The sequence below is a fragment of the Pan troglodytes genome, chromosome 2, assembly GCF_028858775.2.
Source record: "Pan troglodytes isolate AG18354 chromosome 2, NHGRI_mPanTro3-v2.0_pri, whole genome shotgun sequence".
Classification (NCBI taxonomy): Eukaryota; Metazoa; Chordata; class Mammalia; order Primates; family Hominidae; genus Pan; species Pan troglodytes.
The window spans coordinates 100,991,657-101,010,913 of record NC_086015.1 but is presented as its reverse complement, the minus strand read 5'-3'; the positions used below and the strand labels follow the sequence as shown (position 1 = coordinate 101,010,913).

The 19,257-nt window shown below is 37.6% G+C and overlaps 1 protein-coding gene across 10 annotated transcripts in view; it reads right to left on the bottom strand.

The window, feature by feature from the left end:
- Nucleotides 1-19,257, bottom strand: part of EPHA6 (EPH receptor A6) — a 943,752-nt gene that overhangs the window by 28,475 nt on the left and 896,020 nt on the right. For all 10 annotated transcript variants that reach the window (XR_010155659.1, XR_010155660.1, XR_010155661.1 and 7 more), the window contains one exon: nt 246-395. Coding sequence is in view for 7 of the 10 variants with exons in the window: in XM_009445923.5 (XP_009444198.1) it covers nt 246-395 (150 nt within the window). In the remaining 3 variants the exon portion in view is untranslated. The remainder of the gene's footprint in view (nt 1-245; nt 396-19,257) is intronic.

The following is a 19,257-nucleotide window of genomic DNA, read 5'->3' as shown; positions in this document are numbered from 1 at the left end:
GCATGGAAATCTCAGATGTAACATGTGCATCAGGCACTCACATGGCACAGCCTGGCAGCTGTCCCTGAGGACATCAAATACAGCTCAGAGTGAAAGGTTACTCAGCTTCTCAAACTCAGCCATAGACCATGAGAAGATCTCAGGAAGATAAAGGCCAATCTGAGTGAGGACAAAAGGCATAATTCCCCCTCAAGCTAATGTGTTTACATTCACAAAATGGCAGTTTAACTATCGGTAGCACTTACATCTTGGTTAGACATTTCCCAATAAGGTCTCTCTCCATAGGACATGACCTCCCACATGACAATGCCATAGCTCCATGCATCGCTTGCTGAGGAGAATTTTCTGTAGGCGATGGCTTCTGGGGCTGTCCACCTTATGGGGATTTTTCCACCCTGGAAAACAAATTGGAGATTTCTTAGCTGGCTTATCATTGTATTAAAAACAAAATGGTATTCCAATTAAATATTTTTTATTAGAAAGATCTAAATACTTCATAATAGCACTGGCATTTTAAATTAAAATCAAAAGAAAGCCAGAATAATGTTAAAATGTCAGAAATATTTCCTATAATTATTCAGTAAAAATAGCTTTAATGGGAAATAAGTCACACTTCAGAAATATTTTATTTCATTCATTAGAGAAATTTATTTTTACTTTAGATTCACACAATTAACCCCTCTATAATGCCATTTGAAGAAAGTTCCAGATTATAGGACATTAAAACTAAATATCATTCAACACTCATTAAACATTGTATTGCATTTATAAATAATAATGAGAATAATCTCTAACTTAATTGAAGACAAGTGCTTAAATACAGAATGGAAACATTCTCTACCAATTCAATACTTACCAGAATTTTATTTTGTTCCCTTTCTTTGCTTTACATCTGCTATGATTACATTTATTTTATATGAAAACATTCTTAACCAGTATATAAGCGCACCTTGAAAGGATAATCTTTCTTTCAAAAACTTTAATATAGTTTATATTTTTATTCTTCAATTTCAACTTAACATTTTAACATATTAAAGGAATTAAATTGTATGAATTTAAAGGTTCAAGAATTAAAGTCTGCCATTGTGTTACACTTAAATTTTATTAACATTTATTACCTTTTATCTCTTGAAACACTCTATAAATCCCTTTTTACTGTAATGACAAGAATAAAACAATTCATCCATTTGATTTACAATTTTAAAATCCCTGCAGCTCCGAAGTGCGAGTTGAAGGGACGAAAGCAGCCCTAGCGCCACTAGATGGCGGAAGAGAACAATGAGCGGCTCCCAGATTGCTGTCTTAAACCGTGGAGATGGCTTAGGTTCATAACAAAAATTATTTTTGACAGTCAGAGCTCACCACAAAGGGATTGTTTCAACATTGTCCATGACCATGATCACACAATCTGATCACCCACTGTGTGCAAAGCCTGGTGCAAGTAGGGGTGGAAAGAAAAGTGTGTTCTTTGGCCCTTAAGGAATTTAAGTTAAATATCTTTAAAGGTGAAACTATTAATTGAGTAATCTAAACACTACTTACCGCGGGGGGGGGGGGGGGGGGGGGGGGAAGGGGGGGCGGGAAGGGATTCATCCAAAATGGGAACAATTTAGGTTTTACAAGGCAAATGAGAGCATTAATGGAACACTCATTTCAAAGACTAGTAGCATGGAATTGTTAGAAGAAACCTTGGGGAAAACACCTTGAATCCACTCCCTTGATTTTATAAGTGAGCAAACTGAGCCCAGGGCTTGGAAATTTCAAGGTTTAGAAATTTCTCACCATATTATTGAGTACCTTATGTATATTAATGCTGTCATATGATGTAAAGATGTAATACTTAAGCACAGGGATTCTGTAACCACATATCAAAGCAGCCCAATAGAAGGAAGCCTGAAGCCCGAGGTTTTCATGCATTGGGGCAGAGGTTAAAGGCAGCACCAAATTAAGACTAGGGAATTAAATTTACAAAGTTGGTGACAGTAGCTTAAGAGTGTTGGGGGGCAGGGAGTTGCAAGGGGAGAAAATTCATTCTTGAACCCAAAGTAGGGTAGCCAGATAAAATAAGGGACTCATGGTTAAATTTGTATTTCAGATAAATAACAAATAATTTTTCATTATAAGTATGTTCCACAAGGGAATTTTTTGGTATAAGTACATCCCAAATATTATATGAGACATATTTATACTTAAAAAAAACCAAATCATTGTTTATCTGCAATTCAAACTTAACTGGGCACTCTATATTTTTATTTACTAAATCTACCTACCCTAATCCAAAGCACTAAAAAAATTCAGAAATGAGAACACTGCAAGTGATCCAATTGGACATAAAGTCATGTTCTAAAAAATGGGTGTGATCTTCACAAGGGGGTAAGGATACCTCTACTTGTATTTGTGCACCAATACTAGAGTATTCTTGTTTTATTGTATGTTTGTGACTAAAGTGCCTCAGTCTTGTGGCTCTACATATTGAGCTATTTAAGTAAGATTCAGGTTTGTTTCCAATATGGAAGCCACATTTCCAGAGAACAAAGTCCAAATTTGTCAATTTGACCCGAGAACATATACAAGGGCAAGGGCAGCAGTTCCATCTGGCATTTCTCATGCTGGATCTTTCTTTGTTCCAGAAAACAATATGTAAAAGTGTGACTTGCTAGCCTGCCTGGCTGTTCCTTTGCTAAATCTTTGTGGGTTCTATTAAGATAGGTCAAAAAGCAGAGTTAATGGTTATTTTATGTTCATTTACTCATTCACCTATAAATGATATTTCATATAAATTATTCACGTATAAATTTATATTTTGAATAATTTGATATCACATATAAGTGACAACGTTATCACTTTCCTTCATATGGTTTTATTTTTTTCTGCAAGGGGAAGGTATTACAGAATATTTGATTAATGGCATTGCTCCCTGTAATGAACTCAATTGTGTTCCCCTAAAATTCATACATTGAAGCCTTAACCCCCACTGTGACTATATTTTGAGATAGGGTCTTTAAAGAAGTAATTAAGGTCAAATAAAATTATAAGGGTATGGCCCTCATCTAATATGACTGTGTTCTTTCCTTATAAGAAGATGAAAAGGTATCAGAGGCATGCAGGCACAGAGAAAAAGCCATTTGAGGCCATCCTCAAGAAGAAGCCATCTGTAAGCCACAGAGTGGGGCCTTAGGAGAAGCCAAGCTGTCAGCACCTTGATCTTGGACTTCCAGCCTCTAGAACTGTGAGAAATAAATTCCTATTGTTTAAGCCACCCAGTCTGTGGTGTTTTGTTATGGCAGCCTTAGCAGACTAATACACTACCACTATAAAAAAATTTTTTTTCAAAACAGTTTGTTAAAATGAACAACATTACAAAATGAACAGTGCAACTTTATTTCCAATTTTATTTCAACTGTTGTCTTTTTTTTTTTTTTTTTTTTTGAGATGGAGTTTCACTCTTGTTGCCCAGGCTGGAGTGCAATGGCGCGATCCTGGCTCACAGCAACTTCTGCCTCCTGGGTTCAAGAAATTCTCCTGCCTCAGCCTCCTGAGTAGCTGGGATTACAGTCACCTGACACCACGCCCAGCTAATTTTTTTGTATTTTAGTAGAGACAGGGTTTCACCATGTCGGCCAGGCTGACCAACATGGTGATGGTCCATATTGAACTCCTGACCTCAAGTGATCCACCCACCTTGGCCTCCCAAAGTGCTGGGATTACAGGCCACCACACCTGGCCAACAACTGCTGTCTTTAAATGGAAAGTATGAACTGGAATAAATCTTAAAATAAAACAAGAAAAAATGGGACATAAGTTTAATGTAGGAAATAGAATTTGAATTAACAAAATGCATGATAATATGAACCTGATGGTATGCACAAACTGGAATAATTCTGAGCATACATGGAATAGGGATAGGGAAGCAGTCACACCTTTTGTTCCAATGGGAGGATATATACGGGATACAGTTTATATCTAATTGCAAGATGAGGCAGAAAGGAAGAAGTCCTTCAGGGACTGCATAGTCTCCGTTCCTTACATTAGAGGAAACACAGAAGCACCTGGGTCTTTTCTTTTTCCTTTTTTAATTGAATGGATCAACTTAAGCTTTTGTGGCTTGATCTCATCTACATATTTTTGCCCATGATCTTGAATCATATACAGAGGTAATGCACTAAGGTACTTTTTTTCTCAAAGCATTAACCACCAGATGTTTGCTTCAGGTTTCGGGAATGAACAAATAGTACTTTAGATTTGAAATCACAATTATTGGAACATTACATGTTGCTTTACCATATGTTTATGAGAGAGAAAAAAATTACCAAAGATGCTAATCAAAATGACTGAATGTAACTCAAATGGCTTCTCATTTACTAATACTTCTCTTACAGAGCAAACTTAATAACTTAGGGAACAAAAGAAAAACAGGAAATAAGTAAACTGGAGGGATACTAAAATGTTTATTAGTAAACCTTTTGTGTTTTTGTTTTCCAAGTCATATTCAGAGATTGTTGTCTGATAAATAGGTAGGTAGTTGTAGCTGAAAAAGTGCTAATGAGGGAACAAGAAGTATTGTATATTTGTGTATCTTTGTCTGCCCTATATCCCCAGAGTGGAGTTGTATTATAGGTGCATTTAACACCTGAGTATTACTATATAAGCCTCTAATCTGCAGAGGAGAGACCAATCAATTGAAAGGTAGTAAGGATACAGAGGCTTAATACTGGAACCAAATGGAAAAATTCTGTAGAGAAGCAAGAACACTTAAAATGTCTCTCTCTGTTTCTCATTTACTAGATTTGATGGTTATCTTGAAGGTAAATGGTTTGAATAGACAGTAATCTGTCTGTAGACTTTTCCTCTGTTCTCAATCTATGTCTATAGTACTCAATTAATGAGTATATATTATACTAAAGCATAATTTAAAAAATCCTTAAGAGCAATTTTGACTAAACAATATTTTTCTTTCTGAAATACAAATTGTAAGATGCAACTTTACTATAGTTCACTGTGTGACCTTGGGCAAGGCTTAATCCTCGGAGTCTTAGATTTCAGAACTGCAAAATGAAGGGATTTGAATTAATGACCATAAAATAGTAAACTATAATGAGTTTTGACATTTGCCCACAATTTCTCAGCTCTCATTAAATTGTAAAGAGATAGGCCATATGAGTGGGTACCAAGACCGTGTGAGCAGACAGCCTGATGGCAGACAGAAAAGGAGGCAAGCACACTTTAGGTTACATCCCTGGCCAATAATTCATGGTTACAGTGGTGATCGTGAGTGGTAAGCAAGAGGGAAAGTAACTTAAACACTTTGTTTAAGAAGACAACAGCATGAATAATATATATTGGAAAGGTTTGAAACCAAGGTTTGACTTTTTCTTCCTTTTTATTTTTTAACTCTTAATGGGTAACCATTGGTTATTTGGAAAGCTTATCATATGGAGTCTTACTGATGTCAGACAAAGAAGGCATTAATGTGCTTACTGGAGGATGACTTTAAGTTATAATTTCTTGTTGGTGGGATTATGTGTGGCAGAGGTGGTCTCGTTTCAGCAGCTTTTGTGGAGAGGTCAGCATTCTGGGGCCTTCTGCCTTAATTCACTATGGTGTCCCAAAAAGTCACAGCAAGTCACAGAATGATCTCAAATTCACTAGTTAGAACAGACAACCCTAACTAGGGGGATAGTCCTCTTACTCTTGAGAATCACTGATCTTGAGAAAGAAATCCATCTCTCGTGCATCTCTTCCTAGTTTGTATTCCCAAATCAACAAATTATTTTATAGTGTAAAACGATATTATATTGTGCATGCGTTTTAAAACTATGTGCCCAGCCTCTTTCAGAGAGGCATGTGTATTCCTCCTTTATTGAGATTTACAAATTTAGGGAAACTTTGGTACTCTGGAAAGTTTTGTCCTTTTCTGAAATATGGAAATAATATCTGACTTTACTTGAAGAAAGTTTGAAGGCTAATAGTGGAATGAATTCATTTATAGCTACAAAGGAGAAACTTCTCATATTTTGGCTTCTAGATAACATTTGTTAAGTGGATTAAATGAGATGGTACACACAAAGCACCTCTTAGCAGCCAGCACCCAGTGTACACTCAGTAAATGTTATCTGTTTCCTTAATTATGTATCCAAAGTTTGTCTTTTTTGGACTCATTTGGCTTCCAGCCCAGATCAGCATCTCAATTCCTTCATGTGGAATCACTGAACTCACCCCTACCATGCCCAGGCTTAGGGATGATCTTCTCAAACAGCAGATTTTAGGAGTCAGAGGTGCAAAGTCATTTCTGCTGATGGACAGTCTCTGACACAGTTCTAGTAATTTAGACCTTGTCTTGCCCAGTTCAAGGAAATCTGTGTGTCTTGGTCCAGTGAGTTTAGTCCCATGCTTAAACCCCTGCCATTGTCCTGCCAGTGCCCTTCCAAGACTGGAGACAAATTGCATTCATCTTAATATTTCACAGGTAGAATTCTGTCATCATATAATATCATTTATGGTTGAGTGCTGGCAGGCCAGACTTCTGTCTGCAGCTTGACCAGCCTGATAAGGATTGTGTCTGGATTGCTTGCTTTTCCTGTGTGTTTCTATTCTCTTTCTGAGGTCATGGCACACTAGGTAAACTATGAAACGCTTGTCCTTGAAATACACATGTAGACACAGTCATATGTTTACAGACATGCATGCATGCACATGGGACTGTGCAGGGGCACACAATTTCGTATCAATGTCTCAAGATTCACAGATGCCAGATTAAAAACACTCTTACCCTAAGCAAAAGAACCTTTTTTTGGCACAGTATTTTTAAAATATTGGTTCTTAATAACCAATTTTTATAAGCTGATAAGCCCTGCAGAAATCGATGGTAAACAGCATTGTTTTAGGTAACAAACATATGAAACTAAATTTTTAAAAAATCTTATATGAGATTTTTTATCCCTTGTTCCAGGTTTTCATTATGTGTGCTGAGGATCTTCATGAGGGTGTTCACTGAGGTCTCAGGGTTTTATATTTCATGAACCCAGAGCTCACCAACTATTGGTCCTTGGGTTGAAAAAGGTCTGAATTTAGGCTTTTCATGGCTAAGTTATTTTTATTTTGTTTCCTTAAACTGAAACTAAATGTCTTTAGACAGGGCGTGGGCTCTCTAGAGCGTCTGCTCCACCCTCTCACCAAGTCTTTCATCAGACACACTTGACCTATTTCCATTATCTTCCTGGCCCTGTCGGTGTTGCTGCCCTATCCCTCCCCCACCCTAACTCTAAGCAGGCCTACGCTTCCATCTGATTATGAAATACACAATTATCTACTTTCGAAATTTGTTTTACAGTGTATTTTTCATAGAGAATAGGGGCAGATGAGAAACAATTTCAAATAAACATGAATAGCTAAATCATCAGCTTTGTTTTCTACTTGCTAAAAAAATTCTTAACTATGGAAAGACTCTACTCCTCCTCTCCTCATTTGGAATACTTAGAACTACACTACATTTTTATTCATTGTTTAAATGTATAAGCAGCTCAGTGAATGCTAATTTTTTGTTGTTCCTGTAATAAAACACTGCTTATCGTGCTATTCAAACCCTGAAGAATTAGGATCCTTTTCACCTGCTTCCTCTTAAATTGCTCCTGAAAATAATTCATTGCCATCTATTTCTCAGTATTCTCTTTCACTGAGAACATAGGTGCTACATCATTAAGTGAGTAACACTATTCTGGGGGACATCTGTAAAAGTGGATTTTCTATTTCATCCTATAAGGTAGATAATGTAGGACACAATGCTACTTTAGTGTGGGAGAATAAATATGTACTTTATTATGAGAATTGCCATTGTATCTGAGTTTAGATAACTTAAACACTACTGACAGTACAGGCAATTTTTTCAAAACAACCTATCACTTCTTATGGTTTTGAAAACATACTGCATGGTAAAGACTCAGGGGGATAGCTGATAATATGTTAAAATGAGTTAAGAAATACTATTCCCACTCTTATCTGGATAGCAGTACTCTTCTCTAACATCTCTCTTGAGGTATTCTCTCTCTCCCTTTTTTAAACCCAGCTGTACAGAAGACTACCTACCCCAGCCTACCCTCCCCAGTGTATTTTAAATAATGATTTTTAAAGTTTCTTATTTGTAGTATTTATGGCAAAGAACTATGGAAATTAACACAAAAGTAATGGGTTTTCTTTTTAAAAAATGTACAACATAAATCATAAAGGGGAGTGAAAGATTAATTATTCCAGGCCATTGGCAATTGTTAATATTGAGATATTTAATACATTAAATTTTTAATGAAAATATAACTCTTCAGATATATAACATTTGACAGTTTTATAAAGCATTTTTATATCAGTGGTATCAATTTGATGTGTAACATTAAAGAGTGGGTACTTTGCTTTCTTATCAGGTTGCACTGTGAGAATAATACTAATACAAAGCAATGATTAATCCCTGTAGCATCTGTGATGATTAATTTTATGTGTCAACTTGACTGGCCTGAGGGATGACCAGATAGCTGGTAAAACATTATTTCTAGTGTGGTTGTGAGAGTGTTTCTGGAGGAAAACATTAGCATTTGAATCAGTAGATTAAGTACAGAAGCTTTTCTTGAGGACAGGCATCATCCAATCTACTGAGGGCCCAGATAGAACAAAAGAGTGGAGGAAGAGTGAGTTTGCTTTCTCTTCTGGAGCTGGGACATCCATCTTCTGCTGCTCTTGAACATCAGAACTCTAGGTTCTTAGACCTTTGGACTTTGGGACCTATACAAGTTCTCCCCTGCCCCTGCCCTTTTCTTAGCCTTTGGGTTAAAACTGCATTATATCATCATCTTTCCTGGTTCTCCAGCTTGCAGATGGCATATCCTGGGACTTTTCAGCCTCCATAATCACGGGAATGAATTCCCATAATTATATATATATATATATATATATATATATATATATATATCCTAATGGTTCTGTTTCTCTGGAGAATCCTGACTGTATTAGTCCATTTTCTTGCTTCTGATAAAGACATACCCAAGACTGGGCAATTTACAAAAGAAAGAGGTTTAGTGGACTCATGGTTCCACATGGCTGGGGAGGCCTCACAATCATGGTGGAAGGCAAGGAGGAGCAAGTTACGTCTTACATGGATGGCAGCAGCTAAAGAGACAGAGAGAGAGCTTGTGAAGGGAAACTCCCATTTTTAAAACCATCAGATCTTGTGAGACCAATTCACCATCACAAGAACAGCACGGGAAAGACTTACTCCCACGATTCAACCACCTCCCACCAGCTCCCTCCCACAACATGTGGGAATTCAAGATGAAATTTGGGTGGAGACACAGCCAAACCATATCGCTGACTGATACACCATCTATCTCTATCCATGGTTGGATGATAATTATTTGAGGAAAAGATTTAGATCCTGTCATTAGGAAAATAAATTGCATAAAGTGAAGCATACCTATATTTATACTAGTAGTATTTGCAAACTCTGCTTAAAAACAAATATCCAAAAAGAACAGAAAACTTGTATAGTACTCCAAAGTATACAAAAGGGTGATTCTCATAAATCCTGGGGTGCTTGTTTTGGACAAGCAGCATGCAATGTAGAGAGACAAAACAATGGTAGAGCTGAATCCTGGCTTCTTGGCCCTCTTTCTTCTCTAATCTGTTTTGTGATCTTAGGCAAGTTACAGATTTTTCTGTAAATAGAGGGAACTGGACTTGTATCTTGTAGTTCATATGAAGGTCTAATATTCTATGATTTGTTAATATATGTAATACCCCAGTGAATTAAAACAGAGGGAACAACCTTCACTTCTGTCTAAAGAAACAGACAGAAAGTGTTAGTGCAGAGCTCAGTTGCTTCCTGTGCCATTGTTATGCCCACAGGCTCTTTATACATTAAGTTAGACTGTTCCTGACAGATCCACAGTGCTTGGAACATATCTGAGCAGCAGGTCTTCTTTTGCAGCTATTGCATGTAGTGTTGTGATATATTGGTTTAGAATGGAACAGTGACCTTAAATTACCATTGTCAGAAAGGCTAGCTCTGACTATCATCTGAGGAGGAGAGAAAAGATGAAGAATGACATCTTTAGAGGCAGTCTGTTTGGGGTCAGCTACTCAGTCTGAAGTACACTCAATAGGAAAGAGGGCACAGTCATCTGAAAGACTGAAGAACATCACTCTAGGGAAAGGATGGGGCTGAAGGGCTCACCCCCAAAGGTGGAGAAGAACTTGGAAAAATGTCTGGAAGTACCTAGAGCTGGAAATACCAAAATATGTTTAATACAAATAAATCTATTTTAAAGGTAGACTTTGGCTGAAAGAATTATTAAAATGCTTATATTTTCTGTATTAGTCTGTTTTCACATTGCTGTAAAGAACTACTTCAGACTGGGTAATTTATAAACAAAAGGGGTTGAATTGACTCGCAGTTCCACATGGCTGGAAAGGCCTCAGGAAACTTAACAATTATAGCGGTAGATGAGGGGGAAGCAAGGCATGTCTTACATGGTGGCAGAAGAGAGTAAGAGTGAGGGAGCATCTGCCAAATACTTTTAAACCATCATATTTCATGAGAACCCACTATCACAAGAAGTGAAGCATGGGGGGAGACTGCCCCCAAGATCCAATCACCTCCCACCAAATCCTTCCCTTGACATGTGGGGATTACAATTTGAGATGAAATTCATATGTGGACACAGAGCCAAACCATATCAATCCACCCTGGCCCCTCCCAAATCTCATGTCCTTTTCACATTTCAAAAGCAACCATGCCTTCCCAATAGTCACTCGAAGTTGTAACTCATTCCAGCATTAACTAAAAAGTCCAAATCCAAAGTCTCATCTGGGACAAGCAAGTCCCTTCCACCTATGAACCTATAAAATCAAAAACAAGCTATTTACTTCGAAGATACAATGGAGGTACAGGCATTGAGTAAATCTTCCAGTTCTGAATGGGAGAAATTGGCCAAAACAAAGGGACCACAGGCCCCATGCAAGTCTGAAACCCAACAGGGCAGTCATTAAAATTTAAAGTTCCAAAATAATCTCCTTTGTCTCCATGTCTCATATCCAGGCCACACTGATGCAAGAGGTGGGCTCCCAAGGCCTTTGGCAGCTCTGCCCCTGTGACTCTGCAGGATACAGCCCCATTGGCTGCTTTCACAGGCTGGCGTTGAGTGCCTGTGGCTTTTTTTTTTTTTTTTTTGACTTGCATGGGGCCAGGTGTATGTAACACTCTGGGGTCTTGAGGATAGTGTCCCTCTTCTCACAGCTCCACCAGGCAGTGCCCCAGTAGGGACTATGGGTGGGGGCTCCAACCCCACATTTTCCCTCTACATTGCACTAGTAGAGGTTCTCCATGAAGGCTCTGCTCCTGCAACAGACTTCTGCCTGGACATCCAGGCATTTCCATACGTCCTCTGAAATCTAGGTAGATGCCCCCAAAACTCAATTCTTGTCTTCTGCACACCTGCAGGCCCAATATCACATGGAAGCCACCAAGGCCTCACGCTTGCACCCTCTGAAGCAATGGCCTGAGCTGTACCTTGGCCTCTTTTAGCCATGACTGGAGCTGGCACAGCTGGGACACGGGGCACCAAGTCCTCAGGCTGTACAGAGCAGTGGGGCCCTGAGCCCAGCCAATGAAACCACTTTTCACTCCTAGGCCTCCAGGCCTGTGATGGGAAGAACTGCCAGGAAGATCTCTGAAATGCCCTGGAGTCATTTTCCCCATTGTCTTGGCGATTAACATTTGACCTCTCTTTACTTAGGCACATTTCTGCAGCTGGTAGCTTGAATTTCTTCCCCCAAAATGGGATTTTCTTTTCTACCACAAGGTCAGGCTTCAAATTTTCCAAACTTTTACACTCTGCTTCCCTTTTAAACATAAGTTCCAATTTCAGACCATCTCTTCGTGTACACATATAACTGTATTTGTTCGGAAAAAGCCAGGTCACATCTTTAATGCTCTGCTGCTTAGAAATTTCTTCTGCCAGGTACCCTAAATCATCTCTCTCAAGTTCAAAGTTTCACAGATCTCTAGGGTAGGGGCAAAATGTCAGCGGTCTCTTTGCTAAAGCATAGCAAGTGACTTCAGTTCCCAATAAATTCCTCATCTCCATCTGAGACCACCTAAGCTTGGATATCATTGTCCATATCACTATCAGCATTTTGGTCAAAACCATTCAACAAGTCTTGAGGAAGTTCCAAACTTTCCCACACCTTTCTGTCTCCTTCTGAGCCCTCCAAAGTGTTCCAACCTCTGCCCATTATTCAGTTCCAAAGTTGCTTTCACATTTTTAGGTATCTTTATAGCAGTACCCCACTCTTGGCACCAATTTTCTGTATTAGCCCATTTTCATTCTGCTATAAAGAACTACCTCAGACTGGGTAAAAACAAAAGAGGTTTAATTGACTTACAGTTCTACATGGCTGAGGAGGCCTCAGGCAACTTACAATCATGGCAGAAGGAGAAGAGAAAGCAAGGCACATCTTACATGGTGGCAGGAGAGAGAGAGAGGAACTGCCAAACACTTTTAAACCATCAGATCTCATGAGAACTCACTCACTATCATGAGAACAACATGGGGGAAACTGGTCCCATGATCCAATCACCTCCCACCAGGTCCCTCCCTCGACATGTGGGGATAACAATTGGAGGTGGATTTGGGTGGGGACATATAGCCAAATCATATTATATTTTAAGTAGGTTTTTTTTTTTTTTTTTTTTTTTGAGACGGAGTCTCGCTCTGTCGCCCAGGCTGGAGTGCAGTGGCGCGATCTCGGCTCACTGCAAGCTCCGCCTCCCGGGTTCACGCCATTCTCCTGCCTCAGCCTCCCGAGTAGCTGGGACTACAGGCGCCCGCTACCACGCCCGGCTAATTTTTTGTATTTTTTAGTAGAGACGGGGTTTCACCGTGTTAGCCAGGATGGTCTCGATCTCCTGACCTCGTGATCCGCCCGCCTCGGCCTCCCAAAGTGCTGGGATTACAGGCGTGAGCCACCGCGCCCGGCCTTAAGTAGGTTTTAAAGCTGGGGTAAATTGATTAAAAAATGGAAGACAGTCTACTCATCCTCAGGTTCATAGTTGAGAAAATTTATACAAACCTTTATTCTTCATTCCATTATTCCAACACAATATGCTGTATTTTCAACTTTTCTCATTTCTAAAACCAATGGAACTTTCAGATCCTTACTGGTTTATGATCAAAGTGATTATTCCTCTTATGCCTGCCTATAACACTTACTGTCTGCCTCACTCACTTTGCACCTAGCATCATGTAACCTCTACGTACTGTTATTTGAATTTTTAAAAGGTGAATGTACTGTCCTCCCAGAAAGTTTATAAGAGTTTTGGAGGATCTTTTATTCTTCTTTTTACTAAATGCTACTTCACAGTATTTAATATGGTGCTATGATTATAATGTAAATTTATTGATTATTTGCTGGGAGGATGACTTGGGATGAATTAGGAAAGTGGTGTAAAATGAAAGGCACAGTCTCAGAACTATACTATATAAGTAGAAATCACATTTCGACTTTCAGTTCCTTTTTAGTCATCATTATGACTTTGATTAATGATAAGGAAAAAAAGAATGCGGGGATTTCTCAGTCTAAATTTTCAATTTAAAAAGGGTACCACTAGAGAGGCACTGAAGGTCACTGGTGGCATTCATTCATTCATTCCCTTAGTCTTGAGTTTCTTGAACACATCTCACATGCCAGGTGCTAGAGTCACAAGGAAGACATGCTTCTTGTCCTCAGGGAGCTCATGTTACAGTAAGAGAAACATTGATGTAAATAAATAAATAAATAATAACAGCACAGAGGGTAAGGGGTCTAACAGAAGTTTGTACCAGATTCAATTGGCAGCAAAAAAAAACAAAGGAGGGATCAGTTCTTTGGGACGGCTGTGTGAGAAGGCAAAAAACCTTCAGAATAGAGGTAATCTTTTAGGTAGAGCTGACAAGAAAAGTCAGAATTTGACTAGTAAGACAAAAAGACTAGGACACCCCTTCAGAGAAAACAAAGTTCACAGTAAGAGGCACAGAAGGGCGACACAGCATCTCATGTCCAAGAAATTGCAAGTTGTCTGAAATTGCTGCCACTAAGAGTCTAAGAAAAACTGATGATTGTGAAGTTGGAGACAGCAGCAATAGCCATGTCAGCGAAGGCTTGGTTAGACAACTGGAATAGCAGGCAGTGAGATTTCACAATGTTACCATCACTAGAAACGCATTCCTACAAAACGGAATTTTATAATTTGGGTTGCATCTGTCACTTTTTTATGTGCAAAATTATACAAAATTTGGTTTGATTTCTTTTTTGTTTGTTATTGTCCTTTGTTTGTTGTGGCTTAAAGATTTGTATCTTGTGATCCAAAGTGGTGTAAATGAGTGTTTTTTTCCTAAAATAAAAGGATGACAGGGATCCTAAATCTCTCTTTTGACCTTTTGCACTAAATGTCTCATAAAAAGAATAAAATCACTTTAAATCTGGCAGAATCAACTACAGTAAATGTGTGCAATCATGCATCATACCAAGCAGGTTGAAAGGTCTAATTTTACTTGCATAATATATTCACTGTTTTATAGCAGATTTTTCCAGTGAATACATTTTGGCAAAGCAATGCCTTTTTAAACAAGCTTCCAGCTTGTTTTGCTCAGGTTTAAGTATATCATTTGGGTTCTGAAGCCTTGTTCATTGTGTACAGCAGATGGCTCTTGGAGGACATCACTGGAGCACTGCGTGGCATAACATGACAGAATCTGGATGTACTTGGCTGCAAGTAGAAAGAAGCGACAAATAATTTATATCATCTTCAAACGATATCACAAGCCAGTGGCAAAAGATGATTTAAAATAAAAGAGGGCTTATCCAATTGTGGAGCGAGGTCTTTTAAAAGATCAATCCAGATTTCTAAGAGCCCTTTCCATTTTTATCTTGAATGTCTCTTGGCTTTTTCTTATTTTAATCTATACTCTTCTTGATCTGTTCTTTTTCTTTTGTTCTCTACTGTCCTGTTTTCTTTCACTCAGTTCTTGCCGCCAAATATTCAGTGTGTGTACAGATTATAAATTCCCTGAGGCAGAGACTGTTTGCTTGGTTCTTTGATGTTTTCTCAGTGCTTAGAAATGAGCCCAAGCATAATAAGTGCTCAATTAACATTGGTTAAATGAATGTTAGAGATGTAGTGTATAATCACAACAGTGCTAATCATGTAACAGGTTATTCTAAATGATGCCATGAAATGTGAGAGGCACCATGAAATGTGAGAGGCGCCATGATAGTGGAGAGTCAGGGGAGCCTTCCAGAGAAAATGAAGACTAGGCTGGAACCTTATGAAAGATGAATAGAGTTAGATGAATGAAAGAGGTGTGAGAGAGGAGGGGATGGGAAATGTGGGAGGGAAGACTAATCCAGGTAGAGAGGAGAATGTAAGATTTAGAGATACTGAGAGAAGTTGAGTTCAATTGGAGAAAAGAGGTGAGGTAAAGGAGGAGGAGAGATGAGGCTAGAGAAGTAAGCAGGGGAGAGATCATGAAGAGATTCCTTGGGCATTAAAAACATTTGGACCTTGTTTTGTGGCAATGGAACACCATTGAAAGGCTTTAAGCAAGGGGATGATAAAATTTTCATTTTTGTTTGGTTTTGTTATTTTTATTTTACATCACTTTGGCTGCTCTGTGGATTGCTGAAGGGGAAATAGAAGGAAAATAGGAGAGTAGATAAGAAAATCTTGCCATGTCTAGAAAGTTAGTAACATTACTTCATAATTCTGTAATATTCACATGACACCACATTTTTATACATTAAATATGTCTATTTCAGTCATGATTTAATATTTCCCATATTACAGATAAAAATGGGATGCCATTTACTCTGCTTTAAATAATCTAAATAGAGAGTCAAAGTTAGTCATGTAAAAGTTACAAGGAACATAATAAAATTTAGAAAAATTGTCTTTTTGAAGACCATCACATACTATAGAAGCACCATTTACATTCACTTTAAATTTATGTATTAGGGAAAATATTCTGTATCAGTCAAGTTCTTCAGAGAAAGAGAACCAATAGGATATGGACAGATATATGAGGATATTTATTATGAGAAATGGCTCACATAATTATGGAGGCCTAGAAGTCCCATGATAGGTCATCGGCAAGAGGGAAAACCAGGAAAGCTGATGGTACAATTCAGTCAGAGTTTGAAGGCCTGAGAATCAGGAGCTCTGTTGTCTGAGGAGGAAAAGATGGATATCCCAGGTCCAGAAGAGAGAGAATTCACCCTTCCTCTGCCTTTTTGTTCTATCCAAGGTCTCAATGGATTGGGTGATACCCACCCATCACCCATGTTGATGAGGGCAGATCTTCTTTGCTGTCTGCTGATTCAAATGCTAATTTCTTCCTGCAACATCCTCATGGTTGCACCCAGAAATAATGTTTTACCAGATGTCCAGGCATCCCTTAGGCCAGTCAAGTTTACACATAAAATTAATCATCACATCCTCTAAGGACTTGCTAATTAGACTAGAAAGATTTTCTATAGATATTTAAAATTAATAATGCCATATTTAAAAAGCAATCCACTTTTTCCTATTTAATTCATATGTTTTATATAATTTAGTCTATATTAAAAATTCTAGTGTAAGTAGTTTACCTGAAGGGCAAGAAGGAAAAGTATTCAACTTTTGTTTTTGTTTTGTTTTGTTCATTTTGCTTTCTCACATATATATGTGTACTGGGCATGAGAAAGAAAGAAATTTCACTCAGAAAGGTTGTTTTTTAGTGCTCTCAGTTATGAAATTCTATATGACCAATTTTTACTTTTTTCCCCCTGAAAACAAATTTGCTCAGGGCAAAGGACTTCACATGGGCTCAATGTTAAATGGACCCAAGGTCAAGTTGCTGAACCAATTCAAGGAATCAAAAACAGCAGTTACTGTTACCATGAACTTCATCCATTACTGAGGCACAAAACAAGATAATATATGTGATTGTGCTTTTGATATGGTGGTTTTCATCTATATACTTCAGCCTGATTTTTGTATTTTGTTTTGTTTTCTAGTTCACTGGTGATTTTACAGCCAATGTTGGCTGGAAAACTTTATATGATGTGGAAGTTGCTATTTATTCAGTTCTGTTTGTCATATTATTGCTCTAAGTAAACAACTTTTACAGCATTAAACTTGTTCTTATACTTTTCTGGTAAACAAAATTGAACTTTAAGCAGAGCCCTGAGAATTCAAGAAGAAAAAAACTACCTACTTGTAGGAAAATACCTGAGATGTTAAATCCAATATGCTGCTTTTAAAAATAACATCCTAATTTGCAGGAAAGCTCCTTTTATTTGAGGATAGCTATACTCATATTTTTCATTTGAAACATGAGGTCAGTCATTTCCCATTAGTCTTGGGTAGACTTTGGCTAGCAGTCCACAACCAGAACCGTTTGGCCCAGTTTTGCATTATCAACAGGCTCTTCCCAAATGGCTTCTTTTAGGAATCTAGAGGAAGTTTCATGTCAGTGCTGTAGTGCATTAGCGTAGCTGTCAGAAATGCTTCCCGAGGGCTGACTGCTTTCTGCCCGACTTCAGCCAGTGCTGTCAATCTTCTTTCTCATGAGCCCTAAAATGATTTCACCCTCCCTTCCCTGAGTATCTCTTAAAAAGAAAATACTAACTTGTATAATTTAAGGAAACAGAGACTTCTTACATTTAGTACGGTGGGTGTTCATGCTATTGATGATAAAATGGGGTCAATAGTCTAACTCTGTTCAAGTTGGGTCTCTTTATTTATGATTTTTGTTTGTTTTAAGATAACATCCTAGACATTTTAATAGTTCATTCTGTTAAATGATGGAGTTTACAATCTAACCTGTAAAATAAATAAATAAATAAAAGTGATTCAATGAATCCATGGGTTGAAGCCAGAATGACCTACATGCTACCTGCTAAAAGTACCAGTGGTTACGCTGGTATGATGATAATAAGAGAAATAGTGATTGAATTGCAGTACTGTTATATAACAGAAAAACGCAAACATTCATCATCATTAGGCATTATAATAAGCAGAATTATATTTAAAATGAATGGGGAAAAAGTTTCTCTCTGTGCCACATTTATGTCAGAAGTTTTAGTTTCTGTTTTTGCTGAAGAAGCATCAGGTTTCTAAGAAAATTCAAAGTTCCATATTTTTTATCCCTTTTCTAAGTGCTCATCTATTTTGACCAGGTGCTTAGTTTCCAAAAGCATTATGGAATTTAAAGATTGCATCCATCCTTTACATAAAACTTCTTCATTTTGTCAAATGGGAACTTTCAATAAGTAATATAATGGCTCATTAGTATTTCCCTTATACCAAATCACTTTGGCATTAAAGGAGAAAAAAGTTCTTTATTCTAACACATTGATCTTCACAAAAGTTGAAAGATAATAAAATACCTGATAAAAATGCATAGCTTTGACCCTCAAAATCCATGTAAGTGAAAGGGGAGTGAATATTTCTGAATGCTAAAATTTGTACTACAATCATATTTTCTTGGCAGGCTGATTCAAAGAGCTTTATATGACAGGCAAGTTACACTAGCCTTGACAGTACAAGTGGGTGAAAGATTCAGATCTGTTTTTATATTTAATGCGAGTGTAAGGGTCAGACTGTCAGAGCAGGATACTCTTGCCAGTTGTCAGGAATGGCCACCTTTGAGAACATTTAAATGGAAATGTAGATACCTGATATTATTTTCAACTTGGCACTCAATTTATAAATTTGAGGAAATGGCTTGGAATCACTATACATTGTTCCTATCACCTGTGATTTAAGGAATTGATTGCATTATAGTTGAGGGGTTATGGAAAAGAAGAAAGAAAGGATTAGAGATAAATCTGAATGTCAAACAACAAGTATAAATTATACTATACAATAGTCAAGAAGGTAGGTATATATAAAAAAAGAAGGTAGGTATATCATTGTCAGACAAATGCAAATAGTACTCATATTACAATTTACTATTTGAAATGAAATTATATATATATACACATATATATGATCCATAATCCATGATGAAGATAAATATGTTAGACTATCAAAATATACAACAGAGTATAGAATTTTTATTAGTTGTTAATGCAAAATAAGTATTAGATATCAGATATAATAACTGCTTAATACATTTTTTGCTGAAAGGATATAACTGTTAATGCACTCCAATTCAGGAAGCTTAGTAATTAAATGATTCATCTGTCCCTTTAATCTGA